Source organism: Cryptomeria japonica, chromosome 8, assembly GCF_030272615.1.
Source record: "Cryptomeria japonica chromosome 8, Sugi_1.0, whole genome shotgun sequence".
Taxonomy (NCBI): Eukaryota; Viridiplantae; Streptophyta; class Pinopsida; order Cupressales; family Cupressaceae; genus Cryptomeria; species Cryptomeria japonica.
This window is the reverse complement of record NC_081412.1, coordinates 529,830,465-529,853,373: the sequence shown is the minus strand read 5'-3', so window position 1 is coordinate 529,853,373 and position 22,909 is coordinate 529,830,465. Positions and strand designations below refer to the sequence as shown.

The 22,909-nt window shown below is 36.3% G+C and overlaps 1 protein-coding gene across 14 annotated transcripts in view; it reads left to right on the top strand.

The window, feature by feature from the left end:
• Positions 1–22,909, top strand: part of LOC131055414 (tRNA-specific adenosine deaminase TAD1) — a 110,036-nt gene that overhangs the window by 27,470 nt on the left and 59,657 nt on the right. For 12 of the 14 annotated variants that reach the window (XM_057989883.2, XM_057989886.2, XM_057989887.2 and 9 more), the window contains exons 3-6: positions 4,005–4,186; positions 4,450–5,016; positions 16,296–16,492; positions 16,579–16,655. In XM_057989883.2, the coding sequence (XP_057845866.1) occupies positions 4,005–4,186; positions 4,450–5,016; positions 16,296–16,492; positions 16,579–16,655 (1,023 nt within the window). The remainder of the gene's footprint in view (positions 1–4,004; positions 4,187–4,449; positions 5,017–16,295; positions 16,493–16,578; positions 16,656–22,909) is intronic. The other 2 variants (XM_057989888.2, XM_057989885.2) reach the window with 2 other exon arrangements.

The following is a 22,909-nucleotide window of genomic DNA, read 5'->3' as shown; positions in this document are numbered from 1 at the left end:
AATGAATCCAAAATCACTATCAATCTCAAACCAAGCACAACAACCAGCTAGGGTGGATGTTTCACCATCAAAATCAGCAACCAAGAAGAGGGTTTTTTTCCTCAACCAACAAAAGAACTCTTAGAGCTCATTCCTCTAGCATCGACTAATGTTGTCAAATCTTGTATCTGCAAATGAGAGCTCACACTCAAATATATAAGAAGAGGGAAGAAATAGGGCAACACACATTTGAATTTGAGTCCATTTCCCTCTCATTTCACCTTTTGAAATATCATGAAATTTCCCCTTCAAGTTCGACCCCTTTGGAGCTCTCAAAATTAAACTTTTAAAAACACTTTATTCATTCCCTTGTCTTGGCATCACCTTGCAAAATATAAATCTTTTAAATTATTAAAACCCCACCTTGCCTTTGCGTCACTTGTGGATTCTAACTTGCTTTTTACAAACAACTTAAAGTGACCCTCTTTCCTAGGCGTAGTAATAGGGGGAACACTTTATAAACACATCACATTTCACTTAAGTAACTAAGTTATAAAGTGACTTTATAAAAGAACACTTGAGTGAAATCAATCAAATATTATCCTGTAAATGTTAGAACTCACTAAGGCACTGAACTGGAAGGCATTTTACTCTGAACTGAGAGGAGATAGAAGCCAAGACCTAGTGCTAAAAATAGCACTTACTAAAAATAGTCATATGCTAAAAATAGAAACTCTGCCAGAATACACTGAAGACACCTTTTATAGCTCTCCTCAAAACACTGAGTCCCCTAACCATATACACTTACTCTATGGGGATTTGGGAATAGGCTAATGGAAACCTCAAATTGTTCATGTGCAAGAAGGGGACATTACAACAAGCCCTCTGGGATGCAATTGTGTGGGCATTCTAATTAGATTTTAATTTTTGTGGGAGTTGATCTATAGGTTCTAAGTCTTCTCAATATCACTTCCATGAGAAGTCATTACATTTATGACATATTTCATCAAGTTCTTTAAAGAATACCCCCTTGTCATTCAAATTGTGGTCTACCCAATAAGGTGGAGAGGTACTTATGAAAAATGGTTAAATATGAAGCTGTCTTATCGTGCATAGTTGCTTGTGCTTACTGTTTGAAATACATTGTTATCAGGTTAGCAGTGAGCTCAAGTGTAGCATTTGTAGTCACAATTAAACTGTAATTTCTGTGATAAGGTGAGCCTAAAATAGATGCTAACTAAGCCTTTTTTCTATTATAGGGTTGCAGAAGATCACAGTGATGATACTGCAACATTTTTTCATCTACATAGGATGGATTACAAATTACAGTTGGATGTAGTGTTGTGGGATATTACACGATTGCATTCTAAGAGTGACAGTTTTTGGGTGGAAGATTTTTGGACCATACACCACATAGCTGCTGCAGGAATAAGAAGCCCATGCGCTAGAAGCCAAAATGTCAATGAAAAATTAATGAGCTGACTGTTGGCCAGTCCATAGAGATACAATTGCTGCGTGTATTATTGCATCTAGTTCTAAGGTTACATTGGCTGATGGTCTTCCACAAAGCATGATAGCTACTCTCTATAAAGATCTTTTACAATGTATATGGATAGGCTAATGTCTCAGATATTACCCAAGTCAGATGATAATTGTTTTTGTGATGATTTTGTTGATTGTTTAGATTGCATTTAATTTCTCCACATTTTCCATTTTGGGGACTAGTATAGGGGTGATTCCTGTTGAATCTTGTGCTTCTCCATGAACATTTTGACCTGTTTTTCCAACTCTGAACATTCTTTGATAGTTGTTCTGTAACAGGTAGTTTAGGAAGCTATCATCTTGGAATCAACTCAATGGAGTGTTGAATGTCTTTGATGAACTATCAACAATTAAAGCCAGGAGTCAGGTGCACAAGAGATCTTTTTAGACAAATGAATTTTTGTGGTGTTGTAGATGTAACACACTTTAACACCATAAGCATAGGTTACAATATCAAAGCATGTAGGAGGATGATAACTCCTAGATTCAGGGCAGAATGGTTGCTGAGAAAAGACTCTTTATGAAACAGCATAATTGCAGAGAGGCCGAGGGGATTTGGGTGCAAGGCATAGGGGAAACTAAGGACTAGGGAAAAAGGCCTGGACAAGACTCTTATATCTCTCAGATGCAAGGTAGTAAGTTCTAGAAGGGAATTTTACCAAGTTTACAAGGACTTGCTAACCAATATTCACCTTGTATTCTCGAACTTTGTAGTTATCTTACATGAGAGTTGAGAAGTTTACAGGTCTATGTTGTCGTCTATCTTGCTGCTACATTTTTTAACTGAAAGGAATCTGATAGAATGTTAAAAAACTACAGTTTCTACCTACAAGTTGTAGTTACAAATTGATTTGTCACAATAAGTTACATTAAATGTTATGTGCAGTAACATAAAAAATTAAAATACAACATAAACTTCAACACATTATGCATACAATAACTTATATGAAGACATTAAAATTCTTCTGTTCAATTTTGCACATTTATGTTCTGACAATCTTTCATCAATATCAGTATACTTCAAACTGGTGTTTCCCTACCCATGAACTTCTCAGTTATCTTTCATACAATTATGAATCACTGACTTAGTAGGTGTGTCTCATGAAATACCTGACAACTGACAAGTGTAAACTGGTTAAAATTATCATGGCCTTTTGTCATATTCAAATATCATTAATAAAAACATAAGTAAACAGAAAATAATTTGGGGTTATCCTATGTTGTTCCTTAAGCACAAACTTTTGGGCTGTCTTGGGCAATAATTTCTTCCTCTGCAGTATATGCACCATCACAAGGTCTTAGTGATTTAAAGAAACTGTCCAGACCTTAATGAAAACACTCTGAAAGCATGTAGAAAGCGGTAAGATTCTCCATTGTGAATTAGAAACAACTACACAACATGGTTCAGCTGCCATTTTTCCTATCAACTTAATTTATGATTTGAGTTGTTTATTGTAATATTGTTTTGGAAAGACATGGGCTGGAATGAAATGGGTATATGAGAAAACATGCAATCAGAATTCTATGGCCAAAGCTACCCAGTAGAAACCTAGACCTGATTCTATTTTGTGAAATGGACATTTTCTCATTAGGTGATAACATAAAGAGATAAATCCCTGAGGACAACTTTCTTGCTGATACCATGTCGAAATTGAATGTATCAATATATGATTAAATGGTTGTGAGCTTTAATGTGTTGGGATTGTTACCTGTTTTTACTGATCGAAGTAAATTTATTGCTGGTGGTCTCTTGTTTATCTGATGAGCACTAAAGCCTTTCTGCTTCGCAAAATGGCCATCAAGATTGACTAAGTTTTTAATGGAAACTTATGGAGGCCCTGAAGCCATCACTGCTGACATGCTATGGTAGGATATGATGATGTCTGAAGATGCCTTTCTGTATGTGCAATCCGTTATTGGTTATTTTATGTTCACCGTGCACTTGCTTTTAGGATCATATTCCTGACATGCATGTAGATTGTCCTTCACAGTTAGCCCAAGGGAGATATAGTAAGAGGTTTAACTTTCACCCATTCAGTGAATATTCAATTTATTTGTTGTCAATAGTTTTTATCTCATTGCAATTATCAATTATGTATACTTGATGGGTGCGAGACAGGGAGGGTGACAAAGAAAACAATATGATCTTATTGTACTTCTCAGTTAGCCTTTTGTTGGTAGCTATGATTTGTACAGATTTGTTTTCTAATGTTAATGAAAAAATGGTTTTATTTTATGAAATTGATAATGTTGCATGAATTTGTTCTACTTGTTTACATTGAACTGAGGAGCTGTCTCAAGTACACACTGTTGTAAAATGGAAAAGCAGTAAAAATATAGAAAAAGATCAGAAATGTGGAGACATGCAATTGGCTTGCCAAGAGCTTGTTGAAGCCACACAAAGTGTTATGTAGGTCTTTTGATTCGTGAAGCAGTCGAAGATTCTGAATCTGATAAAAATACTATATGTTTGACTACAACAGGTTTTTCTACTTGGAAATTGAGCGTCTTAATAAAATATATAGTAGCACTTCCAGGCATCAGGAAGATACAAATCAAGTTGCAGTAGATTCAATTTTTCAACTGGCTTCAAGTGATAGGAGGGGTCTAAAATATAAAATAAGGTCGGGAGCACAGCTTCATTTCTTTGTCAGTCAGCCTCCTTGTGAGTATATGAATGGCTTATAGTTGGCATTACCTTAACAGTTATCATGGAAATTGGAAAAAACAAAAATATTTTACATCTAGTAAAAAAACATAAAAAAAAGCTTGTCATCTTTTTTATATGAATGTTGTTTATGGGAAATTTTGTTAAATTATTTTTTCAAATGTGTTTTATTCATCTGATTGTTTCTCAACAAAACTCATTACCACAAAAAACTGTCTAATTGAAATTCTGTTTTTCAAATTTGCGTTGTTTGTATTTAGGTGGAGATGCATGCATTATATCTCCAAGATGCTTAATGAAACTTCTGCACTCTGATGCACTTGATCTTCAAAATTCATTCCAAAACTCGAGTAGTCCACAGGAAAAGTCAAAGAGGCATAAACGTGAAAATAAGCAGAGCATTTCAATGAAGAAATCTCAAGGTCAAAATGAAGATTCTCCAAAAAACCAATTTATTGAACCTACAAAAGTATCAGATATTCCAAAGCAACCACAACTATCTTTGTTAATTCGGAAACAGACTGGTGCAAAACTTGCACACCTTGAAGTTGGGATTGGATGTGAAGAAGCACGTGCTGCAGAACAGCAGAACCGTGGGGATCATATCTTTAGCCAAAATGGGAGCAAATTTGTGATTGATAGGGATATTCATGTCAGCCATCAAGTTTCTGGATTTGAAGATGACCATGTTAGGGGGAATTATTTGGATTCTGTACATGCTTTGCAAGCTATTGGAATGGTGAGGAGAAAACCTGGACGTGGAGATGCTACTTTGTCGATGAGTTGTTCTGATAAGATAGCTCGTTGGAATGTGCTTGGCCTGCAAGGTTTGCATTCCTGCTTCCATTTGTCTGAGTAATATGTCATATTTATCTTGTCATAAAGATTTTAGACGATTGTTGTGGATATTTTTGATTATGTTTGTTTCAGGGAAGAACGCTCACCCTCAATTTAAATTTCCCTTTGGTTAAGCTCTCCATTTTTAAGAATGAAATCTTTATGTTAAAAAAGCCTGTCAAAGCTTGCTTATATCTTGCTTTTATTAGTAAACATCAAACATATGCCTGAAACAAGAGATTTGAGGCTTCTCCGGTCAATAAATTAATTTAAATAGTTCTGGAGTAAATATAGATTTTTAGTCATTGATGTTCCAGATCACACTTTGTGATCCATAAAGATGATTTGATAAGATACAATTTAGAGCTCCTTATGTAGATGAATACATTGAAGTACATAAGGTGAATACCATGAGAAAACAGTAGTCATATTCTAATCTTATTAATTAATCGATAGATTTGAAAAAGGATAAGTAGGTTGGTGTACACTAGCCACTGACTAGCCAAGCTTAACTAGCCCTTGACTAGCTGCCCCAGTAAATTACTCAAGTATAATTATTTCTGGTCTAAAGATCCTAGGGCTAAGGGACCCTAGACCTTGAAAAATTTGCTTCCAGATGCTCCCAGTTGGTGTTAACTAACCAATTTTGGAAAATTAAAATATGACATGAATTTTGCAAATCAAATATAAGCATGTACTTTTCCACCCACAGGGTAACCTCCATTCTTCAGCTCCAGCATATTCCCCTAAAAAGCTATAAAAAGTAAAAGCTAGTGGATTTCATCATTTACCTATCATATTTTTTCTTCTTGCATCATTCTCGTTTGCTTGATTCAATCATCAAAAGCACTACTGATTTCACATAAAGACATTATTTTATCCATAAAATTCTTCCTCTTTCTGTTTTGGCACAGCTTCTGAGGTTAGCTTTATTGCCACGGAGGGGAAAGGATGAGTTTAAGCCATCTAGCCTGATTGCACATAAAGACATTATTTTATCTATACAATTCTTTCCTCTTCGTGATGCTGATTTTTAGAAAAAGCTCTACTGCTTTGGCAGAGTCTTTTGACGTTAGCTTTATAGCTATGGAGGGGAAAGGATGAGTTTAAACAATCTAGCCTAACTTTTCCAGCTCCCAATTGGCCGCTAGATCTGCCACCTTATTCTCTATCTTCCTAACATGTTGGTATGTGTTCTCCTAATTCTATTTCCATCTTAATTTCATAAATGATATTCTATTTGCTGGTGATTGCAGAACTTCTTTTGAATGGCTCAGAATAATTGAGTCTCCTTTCACTTGAAGTTTTCATAATCTCTATCCCTTAGTGAGTCTTATTCCAAGAGAGCCATTGCCTCGGCCTCGTTATTTGTACCTAGTTCCAAGCAGATTGAAAATTAACAGATGTCATCCATCATCATCTTGAAAGATTCCTTCTCTTACTAATCTTGGATTTCTTTTCACAGCTCTGTCAAAATTGAGCTTAACCTAATCTGTAAAATGCTTCTTCAATATGTTATTTATGCTCTCTCATCAGGTACTTGAATTAAATAAGCTGATTAAATTGAAATAAGTAACTTGTTTTTCTAGGTATTAGAACTGTTGTGACGTTCTCACACATCGCCCCATTGCAAACAGGGACCCTCACTTTTTGCTTTCTAGGATTAGTTGTCTTAGCTTAGCTGTTAGTAGTTGTAGGGCCTTTTGCTATTAGCCTTTCGTTTGAAGAGGTGCATTTTCTCAGGTGGCTAGGCAATGGTAGACTCATTTCATCCACCTTAGATTGGAAAGAGGTCGAGTAATGTCAATTTGAGCATAGTAGGTAAGGAAGGTCAGTTGCAGGTTGAAAAGGCAAAATTTGACTAAGTACATGAAGTTTTCCTTTGCTTATTCACATGAATTCACACTTCGTCCTTTGCTCCCTTTTAGGAGCGATTACGTCTTCCTTTGCTCATCCTTTGGAGCGAAATTCTCTCTCTAAGGCCTTTCCTAAGGCTAATTTGACACATCCACACACTAGGAAGGCAAAATCATGAGGTTTGAACTAATGAAGCAAAGTCAGGTGAAAGGATTGAGTGAAGAGTCTTCCCTGAGGTCATGTACCTTGCTCCCTAATTGGAGCGAAATTTTCATTGAGACCATGTACCTTGATCCATATTTGGAGCGAATTTGCTAAGACCCTGTCCCTTGCTCAAGAATCCAAGCGAATTTCCTCCATAAGTACTCTTAAGGGTCAAATTGGTGATGCTTTCATGTGGAAAGATTTGAAAACTTAAGGCAAAAATCAACAAGGTAAGAGAAGGATGAACAAATTGAACTAAGGGGCAACATCAAGGTCATGTACCTCACCCCAAAGTTTAAGTGAAATTTGCTCAAGGTCATGTACTTTGCTCACAAATTAGAGCAAATTCTCAGCAAGGACATGTACCTTGCTCCCAAATGGGAGTGAATTTCTTCCTTGAGCCTTCTTTAAGGATAAATCTGATAAGATTCATGTTTATATGGTTGGAATACTTGGATATGATTCAACAAAGTGAAAGAAAGTTTGGGAATTAAGTTTAAAATTTTCATTGAGACCATGTACCTTGCTAAGGACATGGAGTGAAATTTTCATTTGGACCCCGTACCTTGCTAAGTATATGGAGCGAATTTCTCCAAACCATGTACCTTGCTCCCAATTTGGAGCAAAATTTCCTCCTAAGGCCTCCTTTGAAGGTTAATTTGGCATTGGAGTGACCAAAAGACTTGAGGTTTGAGCGAGTGAAGTAAAGGCAAGTGAAAAGGTTGAATGAAGAGTCTATATAAAACCACTTACCTTGCCCTTGATTTTGAGCGAATTTCTCCAAACATGTACCTTGCCCTTGATTTTGAGCGAATTTCTCCAAACCATGTAACTTGCCCTTGATTTTGAGCGAATTTCTCCAGGCCATGTACCTCACATCAAAATTTGAGTAAATTTGCTAAGGTATGTACCTTACTAATTTGAGCGAAGTTCCTTGAAATCATGTACCTTGGCATCAATTTGGAGCGAATTTTGCTCATGACTGTACCCTGCACCTAAATCAGAGCAGATTTCACCTAAGGTATGTCCTTTGCCCTCCATATGAAGCAAATTTTTAGCATACAGTGCCCTCCATTTTGAGTGAACCTGCCCTAGACCATGTACAATGCTCATCAATTTGAGCGAATTCTGCTTATGTCATGTACACTGCTCCCTAATTGGAGCGAATTTTCCCCAAAGTGTGTACACTGCCCTCTATTCCAAGCGAAATTCATCAAGAGGTAGGTTCAATACACATTTGACACTAAAACAATTCAAAGATTAAGGTGAGTAGGCCCTCTTTAGAAAGAAAAGATTAAATTTATTTATCAGACTTAGGTCGGCCTGCAATCAAGGGACATGACTCTCGCCTTAAGTGCTTATATAAGAGAGGTCAAGAACATTCATTTAAACGCCAATTCACAGCAAGTTCTCCTACAATCAGCGAATTTTGGAGCAGATCAGTCACTTTAAAGGGGGGAATTTCATCAGAACAACAGCAAATTCACAAAGGAAGAAATGAACTCAAGAAGGAGATAGCAAAATTTGCTCAAAACCAAGGAGTGATTCCCTCTATAGAAACACCTATCAGACCTGCAAATCACATGAAATCAGAGATTATGTCAAATTAAGGGATTGTATAAGTTATATATCATATGTGTTTTATGCCCATTTGTTTATTTTGGAGGCGGTAAGGAAGGAAATCAAATGGATCAGGCTGGAAGAAGATTGGAGTGAGGATCTTAAAGAGGGAATTTCAACACCAAGAATAAGGACAAGGAAGACGTCTTCAAGAAGCTTCATTAGCATCAAGAACACCTCAAGTGCATGAAGAAGACTCAAAATGCTACTAGGTTGAAAGACTCAAATGTTCAATAGCTGCAAGCAATAGAGCAGGATATCTTCAAGGTTCTCATTCTATCCCATTGACATGGAGAGATCACAGGAGTGCAAAGGAGAGATCATACAATCACCATAAGGCAGGATATACAAGCAAGGATGGAGGGATGACTCGGCCATGACAAATACTTCCTATCACCACTATGCAAGTTCAAGAAGAAGCTTCATCAAACACAAGGGTATTTAGAAAGGAAGAATCTCAACTCCCATCACATCCCGACGACATGAGGAGATCAAAGTTGCAAAGAAGAGATCATCCAACTACCTCAAGGCACTAGAGCATAAAGGAAGGATAACCTACATGATGGAAGAAGGTTTTACAATCTTGAATTCCCTTCGGGAGTCCAAGAATCGAAGTTAGTACAATAAAGAGCTACATTCAACCAGTTGTATCATTCATCAAGTATGTCAAAAACGAAGGAGGATCAACCAAAGTCATCACAAGACCTACATCGAACATGATTGAAGAAGCAGATAGTTTCAGAAGAGTTAACCAAAGTTTGCTTCTCATCATCATCATCACTTAAAGCACACTGGATAATGTTGAGTATCAAGAGATATCTCTCAACATCCCTTCATGATGATGAATCAAATCAAGTCTACAAAGTGCAAGATTGAGGTGGCATCCCAATCACTACTCCACCAATCCGAGGGGTCCACATCAACGCGTCTAAGTTAAATGAATCAAGCTCATATATGAAGGCACAAACTCCGATGTACCTACCCTCAATATCTATTGGTCCACATTCTCTAAATGTAATTTTTTGATTGGCTAAGAAGAGTTTGTTATAACAAACCCTAATTAGGGTTTCATTGTAAAATCTTCGCCATTGATGGAGATTCAATCTTGGCCATTCATTTTAAATGAGCTCTCTATAAAAGCTCAGACTCTTCATTTGTAAAGGTCAATAGTGAATAGAGGAGAATAGTTAACAGTGAATAGAGAATAGTTCAATAACAAATAGCAATTAGAGTAGAATAGGAGGAGAAGGCATAAATTGTTGCCCAAGTTGTAAATAAACTCCATTTTCATTGAAGTTATGGTGAAGTGTGTTGTTTCTTTACAACGTGCATGGTTTCTTGTTGGATCTTCATGTTAGATGGTAAATAATTAGATTGAATGGAGGAATTTATTGAATGCATTTGTGTGGAATCCGCCTAGTCCATACCACTAGCCTCTTGCTGATTGTAAGTGTGCCTTGTGTGGTCAACTGGAGTGATATGAGCTTAAATTCAAATTGTTATGCATCTATTGTTTATGCGTTAACTTGAATGGTGAGCAATGTTTGATGTTAATGATTTAAACATCTTTGAAACGTCCTTAGAAGATTGCACTGAGCTTGTGTCAAATTGTTCGGTTTGATGGCGAGACCTCTCTTAGTAGGATTCCATCTAATCATTCACCTATCTTCTTACATTCTAGGTCTTAGAATAGACTCTCTCAACCCTTTCCTTTTGCCCTTTTTTTTTCGACTCAAGTTAGTTTAGGATAGAAAAGCATCACAAGATTGCAATATCAGATGATCAAGTTCCAGTGATTCAAGCATTCGACAATTCAACGTAAGTCCCCTTGTGATACCAGCAATCACATCAACCAACCATGCTTATCTACATGTAGTGACCCTACATTCATGAACCTTGGAGTCTTTTCAAGCGATCCTAGCTAATCTTCAACATTTGAGAGATTTTATTCAAGAGAGGATAAGATACTTCTAGGTATTTTATTCTGTGTTCGCATGTGCGTAAAAAACACATCAACAAGAACCTTCTCTCATCTTGAAGATTATTAGTCTCCACTCTTGAGTAAGAATATGTGCTACTCAAGTTATACCATGGAGTTAGTTGATGGATTTTTTTATTTTTCCATCCACCGAACAAGCCTTAAAGATAATATGATTTTTTTTTTTGAGCTATGGGTAGAAGAAGAGAAAGCAACAAATCATTTTTATGCTTGTTAATAACAAAAATAGGTCTATGATGTTAAGTTTTAGTGATCAGATTAAATAGAGATAATTCAAACACAAATGCACAAAATTTCCCCTGGGAAAACCTTCCTCTTGAAGGTGAAAAACCCAGCAAAGAAGTTCCTTATTATATTTATTGATATACAAGATGTCTTTACAATGAATCTGCTCCACTCCTTGAAGCTAGCATTAAACAATTTATTGCACTGTTCAATCTACAAACTGTAAGGAATATATACGATCTGCTGTATATGTGAAGTGCAATCCACTCGCTGTCTATGAAGCCACTGCTGTGTGAATATATTCTGAAATGTGATCTGCTGAAGATAGATATATCACGTCTCAAGAAAGGACACGATCTGTTTGCTGTATGTGTAATTCGAACTGCTGGAGATGATAGTTGATTTGCTGATCAAGGAATACGATCCGCTAGATGATACACGATCTGCTTGTGTGAATGAATGATTATTAGGGGAGATTGAACCAATCTTATACCCATGCATAGAGGACACCAAACAACACGTTTCTTTCACAAAGTCGGCTTTATATTGAATCAACGCGTCTTTTGTTAGATAATGATTATATCATTATTACATGTCTCATTATTCAAGGGTGGCGGATTATACATAATCGGCATATTAATAATTAGTAATAAATTGATATAACTAAATTGTCTATAAGGCCGATGGGCCAATTAGACAATTTAGTTGTCTATGTCGGCCCCTGAAGGATGCCGACCAAGGCTATCACATTAACATATGGGATTTGGACGTATAGAAAATCACTTTGATACCATGTAAAGTTGTATAGAAATGTTGCCTTAGAAATGCAGTGACATTAGCTTGAATTGACAGCAAAAGGAAAGAACAAGAAACACAATTTGGAGAGAAGCTTTTTCCATAGGCACCATAAACTCGAAGTTGAAATACATACAGTTACTACGGAAGGGAGGTTTGGTAAATAAAATACTAAATAATAGAATATAACTGAAAATTGGCTTATAAATTCCATGACATGAGAGGTCTCACAACTATCCATCGTTTTGTTTCTATCTCTTATAATCAGGTTCATAGATAGGCTAATAAGTTGGTGGGTACTCCTACCAACTGAGGAGCCAGCCATTCCTTTGAATTGCTTGAATTGGTCATTGGACTAGGTTTATTACAATTTATACATGTTGAAAATTAAAAGTGGTGCTGAGTACAACACAATTCATAATCTTTTATAGAGCACCCACAAATGGTGATTGCTATTACATAACTTGTGGGTTGATTAACAATTGTCCATGCCGAAGCTCCAATACATACGCTATTTGTATTGAGAAGATTGAGCAATGATCACGATTTATGAGAATGGTGAAGGGCATTAGAGGTGGTTCTAGCATCAGTGGTCAAGCCCATGCCAAGCAGTGAATTTGAGGTCAGAGCTACAAAATAATATAATTTTTTCTTTTTTGGTTTGATCTTGGTATTTGTGGTTCCTTGTTTGGATTTTGGGTAAGCTTTTTGGAATGGGGCCATCATTACGTCACCTTGCTCCCCAAATCCCAAAGAGAGAGAGAGAGAACGAAAGAAACATCAATTGCAAGTCATTAGTTACAGTGCATCCACAAAATAATTTTAAAATCTAGAGCTGTCCCACAACATGATAAAGTATTGTGTAAAGCAGTTTACTTTTTTCCTAGTTTTGGGTGATACAAAGACATGTTGAATGCTCTTAGCTTTACATACTGTTGTACAACAATAAACAAGAAACAAATCTAAACTACCATTTGTCCTTTTACTTGATTTTAATAGTGTTGGGCTTGCACATCATGCCTTGTTCTAGGGACCCCCGTGCCGGAAGTCTTTCCATTTGAAAGAGAGAGAGATCTGAGCGTGTAAAGTCGAACTTTCTTCATTCTTCGAAGCAATCTGAAATACGTTGAAGATGTTGAACAACTCTAAAAAGACAAAATGCCTAAAGCGCAGAGTAGGGTTCGATTGTTTTTTTTGAATCGTTTTACCTTACCTTTCAAACATCGATCAAAGGGCAAAATATGTTTGTCTCAGACCATCAAATGGCCCTGAAACTGTCAAAGCAATGCTAATAAGATGAAACGAAAGAAAGCTCGGGCATTTCGTTTAAAAATAAAATCATATTTTTTGCTATCGCAAAACCTCTGCAATCACCGAGAAAAAACCGAACACAATGTCCCCAAATCTGCCAAAAATAATCCACGTGATTTTCACATCACCTCCTATCATTGCCGAAAGTCTCCCGAGCCATCTCTGATGCCGATATAATCCCAAAATATAAATCGCAATTTTCATATCATGCCTTGAAATCGCCAAGAAAAGGCTGAAATTTTCAAACGAAAAATGCCAACGCAAAAATAAGGGAAGTTTGAACCCTTTTCTTCTGTGTGCAAGTCGCGATTTCCTCTCTCATTTGCCAAAATCGCCATCCTCCTGCTATCATTGACAAATCCCCTTGAAAATGCCCTGCTAATATGTCGAGAATCCTCTCGAGAAGTGATGAAGGCACTGGAGATTATAAAGTTCGGCATTTTCATAAGTATGTCTAAGATGTGTTTTTTTTAAATGCCTTCAAATTGCCAAAAGAAATCTTGAGTGAGGTAGCGATTTGAGTTGGGGCGCATAGAACCAAAGATCGTGGTGTTTTGAATCAAAATCCTTCTGTCATTTCGCCTTGAAAGGCCGAAGTTTTTACTGAAGATGGTCAAACCTTTGAGTGTGGTGTGTAAAGAGAATCTCTTTTCAAACCAATTATATTATTTTTGGGCCTTTTCCTTTTTAAGATGCTTTTTAACAGAGCCTAGTAGGCTCGATAAAACCCCTCCCCAAAGTCAACATTCATAAAAGAAACTCGATATAAAATAAACTTTGGGGATGCGAACATAAAGTGTCTCATTTCCCCTCTTAATCACCAAAAAGAAAAATGCCGATGGAGGGAGGCAATGTTAAAGGTTAAGGCAAATTGAAACATTTGAAACGAGTGTCCTTCTAATCATCTCACATGGCCGAAATTTTCCCTTTAGAGCGCAATACGTTCATTTTAAATGGCAAAAAGGAATAAGAGGGGGAGGGGGGTTTCGATAGGTCATGGGACTCAAAGAACAAAGTGTCATTTTTGCACTTTTACCTCCCATCGCCTAACTTTCCCCATTAAGTCGCAAGCCAAATAAAGAAAGACTTTAAGCAAGAGGTAAAATAATGAAAACTTGCACTTTGTTCTCTCAAAGCCGAAAATTCCCCTTTGTTGGCATAATAACAAATTAAAAGATAAAGGGAAATATGTTTTAAAGTGAAAGGTTCAGGTTCACATTTTAGCCTCTCATCACCGAAGTTTCCCCTTAAATGGTGAAATGTGAAATTTTAAAACAAGGGGAACTTTTTGGCACTTTTGTCTGAAAATGCCTAACTTTTCCCTTTAAAGTGGGTCAATTTCAAATTAGGTTAATTGGTCTAACATTGCCTTCGCAACATTAAAAATTTGTTAAGGTCGGGACCAAAGCAATGCTGTTTTGAGTATCTTAAAGGCATCCGATGAACACCCAGAATGCTACAATTTGTAGATTCAGGAAATTACATAGCTGTAAATTCCAAAAAATCAGTTTGTAAAAGCTGAATTGTTTTATTGTAAAATAGGTACATGTGGGCCCCGTTTAATGCATTTAAAATAGTGGGGTACACAGATCAGTTATTCCCAGCTACCTGATTGACCAAATTGATGTAGAACAATGGCTAACAGCTAAGAAAATGGTTGAGAAGGCAGTTGAGAAGTTATAAGAAGTTAATAGGCATGGGTTAAAGCTGCCAGGCTTCTAGAAGGCAGATTGCAACCTTTGGATGCAGTCAATCCTGGCCCTTGATCTAAAATGTAAAATCTATAAAAGCCAGTGGCTTCTCTCATTGAAAGAGGTTAGACAGTTAGAATTTGTCAGAAAGTTAGAAAGTTTAGACTTTAGATTGTTAGATTTTAGAAGTTAGCAGTTAGTAGATTAGGAGTAGAATAGAACTGCTGGAAGAAGTTGTTGTAATGGCAGTTGAAATCAATATATGAACATTGAAATATGGTGTTTGTTATTTTTGTTTTCTCTTGTTTGCATGATTTCCTTTCAGTGATTTTAATAGGTTTACAGTTCATACTATTGTAGGCCTGCTGATTATAAGTCACTGTGTATGGTTAGTCTGAACCCAAAACTGTGTTTAGTTCAATTGTGGGTATTTGTCTCAAGCTGTGCCAAAATTGGGTGCCTGGATGAATCCCCATAGTCTGAAAATCCTTCATTCCCTTGGAGCTTGCATTATCCTTGTTGAGTTGTGAGGGTATCTCTTGCGAAACAAGAATTAGTTTATGGAAATCTGTCTACCCGCAGCACCAGCCATTACTACCATTGTACTTAGGATTCCTAAACCTTATCTCTTTTGCTTTTATTTCCCAACTTGAGATTCACAACAACGTTAGATGCAGGCCATCTTGTTGTAAATGTAAGCCCCTTTGTGTTACTAGCAAAACACATCAAACCGCTGAGTTATCCCACAGTCAAGACTTGACATTTGGAACCTTGAGGTTGCCCCCTTTGATCATCTAAAACAGCGTTAGGGATTTCCTTATTCAAGAGAGATTAGGATATTCAACATTCTATTGTGTGTTGACCGGAGAGAGTTGGAGCTTGACTTTAGACACGTCAACAAATAGTAAATTAAATCTCAATAAAAAAGAAATTGCAAAACAAAAGAATAAAATAAGAAATAACTTTGTAAGGTAGATCTATGATGCCTAACTATGTGATACACTGGCTGATGAAGATCATCATGAATGAGAGCAAGTGAGATATGGCTTTATATGCTGAATTCATCTATGAGTAGAGTTTTTTGGATCCTATAACAAGCCTAAGTATGCACAAGAAATGAAGTAGTAGATAAAATTGGACATAAAAATCCACAAATAAAAGAGTGACACTGAAACAGAAAAATCAATTATGCTTGAAGTTCGCACACCTTTGCCAGGTTTTACACAAATTTCCTTCCTTGTGCCTGCACACACACATTGAAGCAAGATAATTCTATTGAAATGGATAGCATCTGATGAAAACCAACTTAAATGCCAGAGGTAAATGATTAGCAAGTATTCCTACAGCTGGATAAGCTGTATTGATGTGTATAACAGTATAACTCTTCTATAGATTTTTATATAATAATCACACTCTATATATACATGTATGGGTTTTAGTGTTTTGGGATTTACCTATTTTTAACCTTTAGGCATAATGTTGTAAGTCCAGAGTATGGTATGAAATCCAAGCATGAATTTAATCTGGCATCTGAAATTGATCATATTTTCTCACATCATTCTTGCAGGGGCTCTTCTCTCACATTTCTTAATAGAACCAGTTTATTTATGCTCAATAACAGTTGCTAGTTTATCTACTAAAGGTTGCATTATTGAACCTTCTAGCATGGAGGCAATATCGTTTGAAGACCCAGTAAAGAGAGCTGTGCGCGATCGAGTGATCCCCCTCTCTGATATGTTGCCTGCTCCTTTCATAGTAAACAGTGTATGCTTGCAAGAAAGTTTGATCAGTCCAATTTTGTAAAATCTGAAATTAACAACCAGAGCTGAATGCTGATGTTTATTATGCAGCCAATTTTTTGGAAGGCTCCAATACCACCAGTGGAGTTCCATCAATCTATTGATGATCTTTCAAATTTGAAATGCGGGTACTTTATGTTCCTTATTTCCATAGAGTATAATACTTGTAACAATTGAGATGTTTTATGTGAAATTATGTTCTCTACTCTCTAGCAAATTATATGTATGACATAGAACAGATACAACTCACATATTTACTTTGTTTCTTTTTGGCGATGATTATGCTTTTGAAGGCTTGAGCACATCAATCACTAAACATTGCGAGCATGAGATTTTTTCCTTGATTTTTGATTTCGGTTGTCTCAAAGTCGGAACATTTTTTGTTGAATATGTTCCATAAAGTAAATAAGTAACTTGTTTAATTGAGGTGGCGTTGTAGTTAATGAACTGAAGTTTTGAATTGAGCAACATAATATTTTCAAGTTGCACACAACCTTTTATTTTCTAAGCTTTCCCAAGCAGCATAAGTGATACTGTTTGTTAATCATGTACCTTGAATAGGCTTAATACCATATAATTCTTTAATAGCTTTTTGGAGTGGACAAAATTTTTGACTCGTCAAGATTATAATCTCATTCTTGTCCTGTTGGATGTAATAATCACTAATCAGTAACTGTCAAAAGGCATAGGGGAATATTCAATAAGTAGCATCTGCAGACTTTACTAAAGGTATTGTCGCCATTCCATATGGTATTTTCTTTGACTTAAGCTTTGGGTGTTTACAAATGTATGCTGCCTTTTTTTCTTATGGAGATAACTTGAATGTAGTGCAATGTAGACTGATTCCAGTTTGATGTATTCTTTTATATCATCATATGCTTTAATGGCATGTGGTAGGCAGTTTCAGAGGGAAGAGGACAAACTTCATGCAGTTTCTTAAGCACAATCTAGACTTCATAGATAATTTATCTCGGTTTCTGAGGGTTAATATCAATTCCAAACCAAATTGCAGAAAATGGCAGGAGTCCCCCCTGTTTTGGTTCTGATTCATGTATGATCTGTTTCAGAAATGCCAAGTTGTTTCCAGAAGTGGTGCAGAAATAACCAGGCATTTCTGGGCTGTTATTGGGATATACTCATGGCTCAAACATGTCCTTGTAGTATGGTCTTGTCATCTTGTCAAATTACTTTTTATCTATTGTAAATTTGTAAGTATGTGCATAGCAAATATGGTGTTTGTGTAGTTGATTTGGTAATAGTTCAAGAATTGATAGTGGGTCAAAGATCTTGCACATAGCTGGTTCTTGGCTTACTTTAGGTTTATTTCCATTTTTTCATGTTTGGCATATTGAGATCTCATACAAGTAGTTGACCTTTGGCTATGATCCATATCTCTGCAATGAATCACATAGTAGCATAGAGGTTTGTAAATTGTACTAAACCATAAAGGTTCTATAGACATTGAGATTAGATATATCTCCTGACATATTTCTAGGATGAATATCAAAGAAGGAATGAGACTTTAGTAATAAAAATGCCTCTTTGAAGAGATACATAATTGTTTCAGTAAAGGACCAACACCATGCTTGGGAAATTCATCATGAATGCCCTTCATATAAACAACTTTTTTGGTGTATATCATCCTTATAATGAAGGTGTTAGTACTCCCTATAAATTATAAATATCAAGAATAAGTCTTGTATAAGAGCAGATGTCTATGCTTGGTCTTGCAATCAATATCATACAAACTGTTCATAGAAGAACAATTGGGAGGATTTCCAGCATGCCAATGTTATCTAGGTAAGAATCTAAGATATTCTCCCAAATAATTCGATATACAAGTTGATATGTGATATGAGGAGTTGACAAGGATGATAGAATAGAGGGACAAGCAGATAAGGAGAAAGAGGGGAACATACTTTTCATGCTTAAACTTGACTCAGACTTGGCAAACTAAAAATTCCAAGTCAGCAAAAACTTAGCAACTTCAAAAATTTCATTAAGAAACAAAAACTCGGGCAAAGTTTATTAACAAAATGTATCAAATGAGTCTATAAAACATTGGGGAAGTGTCTTCTATTAGAATTTAGATTTAAATGCAAATATAGTACAAAATCACATCATCATGCAAATACAATAGCTAGCTGATAACTACTATAAATTTATTATTACTGTCTTTAAAATTCAGCATCATGAATTACATATTTAGGCAAGTTACAAATTACAAGATTTTACGATTTCCTCATCCCCATTCTAGTGAGGATATAGTCCTCACACATGATTGCTGATCCTCACGTGATTTAGAAGATTGTCCCTGTGGCTTTGCCCTACTACTAGATGGCAGTGACTCTTCTACCACAGTGGTGTCATCCAATCCAATCTCTCTTGCTTCTTTTCTAGTCACATCCTCCATTGCATTCCTCTTACAATTAGCAATCTTGTTCTCTTTAAAGAAGGGTCTCCTCCTCTTGCATAGTACGATTGCTATAGAGAGGAATCTCATCCAAATGATTAAGCTCATGGGATTTGTCCTCCAACTTTCTTGTATGAAGTTGAAGGCTGTATCCCATAAAATCTAGGTCATTCATTGTTGAGTCAACCTATTGCACTTCTTTGTGGGAATGGCATCAAACAAACTCCAATTATAGTCACAACTAGAAGTGCTATAAGGTTGAAACAAAATTTGGAGGAATAACTTTTGAAGATTTGGGGTATTTCCACCCCAATCTTCCCACCAAGAACCTGCAAAGAAGATTTGCAAGAATTTGTAAGAAAGAAATATTTTATTAATAATTGTAATTTGTAACTTGTAAAATATATGAATTCAAATTTTGTTATTTGGTGTCTAATTGGACCTTCCTCGGTCAACTAGTGGCAAACAAAAGAGCCTTCACCTAGCTTGCTTATAATTCTACAACTCTATATTAATGATGTTTCTTGTAATGCCCTGCCAAGGAAACCAAGAAAAGAACACACATTTTTTTGAAACAACACAACACTAATGACAGAATTGTGCCATCAAGAGAAAGACAAGTAGCCATGACATTACTATTGCTAAGCGACATCACACAAGCAGAATACTTCGACGCCGACTGACCACGCCTTATCATCAAAGAGATGCAACAAACAAACAAGAGTCACTAACTCGAGATTTTAGCCCTTAAAACACATAACAAAAGTAGGAGAATGAGCTCCCTAAACCAAGTTGTGACAATGGGATGCTTTGATGCAATGACACGTATCCTTAGAAAAAATAAAATATGGTATAAGTTCTTAACGACGACACAAACATGATCTAAAATTTAGAAGACTAAAAAGACCGTGAGGAACATTTCTATTCACAAAGTTTCTCCAAAAGAATTCTAGAAATACTTGTTAATCAATGTATGGCGGGACAACAACACTTTCGGGGGGCTACAATGCCCTAGGAGGACTCTAGTGGCCAAGTGGGACGCTAGCACCTAGGCGTAGATGTCCTATTTTGATGCCAGAGTCTTGAATTGGTGTTGTAGCTGAATTTTGGCACTTTCCTAGCCAATGGGAAATTCCAAGGTAGAAATTGGTCCTGGGACATGCCAAGTACCATGGAACTACCTAAGAGAGCCTACAACAAAAACTGGACCGTAAAAATGTTAGAAATGACAAGGGGTTCCTAGTGATCCTAGACCCTTTATCAGTAGACATCTCAACGTGCTAAGGACAAGGTTTATAAGGGCTTGGTGAAACCCCAATATTCCAATGTGTGGTTCGAGAGCAGAAGGACAAAGAGGGAGTGTGTTCCCCACCTTTTGTCCATTCCAAGAGCATACAAGGGACCCTAAATGGTGTTGCAACGAGATGGTTCCCTATGAAGGGACACTAAGATCTTGCAAACCAATTAGAGTTTCCAACAATACATCTTCATTCTCTAAATACAATGTTCATTTTAAAATCCAATTGAAGATGCCGATGTTCATTAGAACAAAGTAAGGAAACATTGTTGTTAGCAATGAAGCAAGAAGTATCGTCACAATTGTTATTCTAAATTGAGTAGTAGCTATCAAAATGTAAATGGTAGGAAACTCAATCTTTTAAGCATGGAAGGAAAAATTAATGGTGCTAGTTGTGTTTCTGATTATGTACATAGTTTACAGAAGGGCAAATTGGTTATCTCCCAGCTCTCTTTTAGATTGACCCCAATTAGAGAAGAGTTTGCATGTGTTTATTTATTAGGATATATAGGGCCAAGAGCTAGATCGGATGCTTGCTGAAGCATAGTCCTACATGTGGCATGTATCATTGTAACTGTTGATGTGTTTTTTAGACACCTCAAACACAGAATAAAATACCAAAATTATTCTATCCTCTCTTGATCAAAATCCTCTTGGATGCAAGTTAATTGATCAACCAAGATGACTCCAAGGTTTCTTTAGTCAGGTCTTGATGTGTAGATAGCTCAATTGGTTGATGTGATTGCTGGTATTCCAAGGGGCCTTACGTATATGTTTCTTAAGAGATATTACTTAGTTTCAAGGAATGCTTTTTGAATGATTTGCAATATGGCTCTCTTACTCTTACTAATGGCTGATTGATAAAAAAAATGCAAAAGTTGAAAGGTTGAGCTATACTAAACTATGTCTAAGAATGCAAGGACGAAGGACAATTTCGATGAAACTCTACTAGTCTTTTCTTTGACATACAAGAACAACTCCACAAAGTCTAAAATCTTATAAGGAAATTAAATGATTTTCAAATTACTATCAAACATAGACACCATCATTTGAATGCATATCAATGGTTGAATAATAATTGAAGTTAAGCTCATTCAAGAATTCCAGCTGGCCACACAAGGCAAACTTACAATTAGCAAATTGCTAGTGGTATGGATATATTAGTTTCACCATGAATCATGCACAACGTTTTTATTATTCAGCTTAGATATTTAAACAAAATTTAAAGCTTGAATTGAGAAGATGAATAACCATGCAAATGCTCCAAAGATAGAATATAAAATCAGCACACTTCAATGTCTTTATATTAACCTGGCAGCAAAATAGCAACAATTGTTCAAGTCTCTCTTCCTCATTAAAAATGAAAAATGACAGCTTATATAGAGCTCCAAAAATAAACTAGAGGGCCAAGATTGCTTTAAAATGGACGGCTAAGATTGAGACAACTAAAACCCTAAGTAGGGTTAGTTGTAACCAACCAACTAATTTCAAAATCAACCAATAGAAAATGAACATCTTTTGGCACAAATTTTGAGGAAAATTCCTCCAATGAGAAAATAGACACCACATGGAATCACAACAAATTTTCCTCTAGAAGCTTGTTTCCTTTATCTCTTTCCTTAGAAGCAAATTTAATGAATCTGGTCATGATGCAATTAAGCTCTTCTAGAACATTAGGCATGATTTTCATCTGATCTTCCATGTAGTCCAACTCCTCAATAGCTAAAGCGAAGATCTTTTCCCATTTAGGTCCCAAGTCACTAATCTTACCCACTAGTGTCAAGTGATTGAATATCCTCCAATTGTCCTTCTGAAAGTGATCCGAAAGTTCCAAAGAAGATACTTCGAATCTTTTCCACTATCTTGTCAACGGCCATGTCAGCTTCAGCTTTCATCTCTACTCCAAGAATCATTTCAGCTGCTGCTACATTCTTATCATTTATTGTTTCTATCATATTTACAACTCGATCACAACCACTACTGATGCTTTCAAACATACTTCTCATTTTGAGCATAGAATACCATCCACGGAAGTCATATTTCTGCCCATTCTTTACTATTCTAGCATCCAGCAAGGTTTGTCTTGGAATATCCATTAAAGCTTGCAATCTTGGGATGGTGAAATCCCTTGTATAAACAAAGACATCATAAGAAGCCATAAGAACAGCAGTCCTATTAAGTATGGCTAAAGTGTATCAAATACATGAGCCAGCTCTCCCACAAATTCGTTCGCCTTTGTGAAGGAAGTGTCAATCCATCTTTTCAACATTTGGGAATTATTTCTCATTTTCTCCAAATCATCCACTGAGTTTGGCGGGAGCAATGCTAGAGGCATACTTGAGGGATCAATTTGCCTTATGGGATTATTAAGTTGTTGCACATAATTCGTCTAGGCATTCAATTCCTTTTCTAGCTTCTTACTATGCTGTAGCTCAATTTGTAATCTCTCACGGATTGTCTTCACTGTATCATCCAAGTCCTCCATTGCCTGCTCAGTAGTAATAGGTCCTAACTCAATTGTCTCCAAATCATACTCATCGGCAGTGAGCTCATCTTGTGGCTTGTCCACTCTTGGAGTAGCAATCTGTATGACTCAGGATCCAGCATTGTCTTTTGTGATCTTTGAAAGTTTGGTGGCCTTCCTCTTCTCCTTTGTTGGACCAATCCTATTC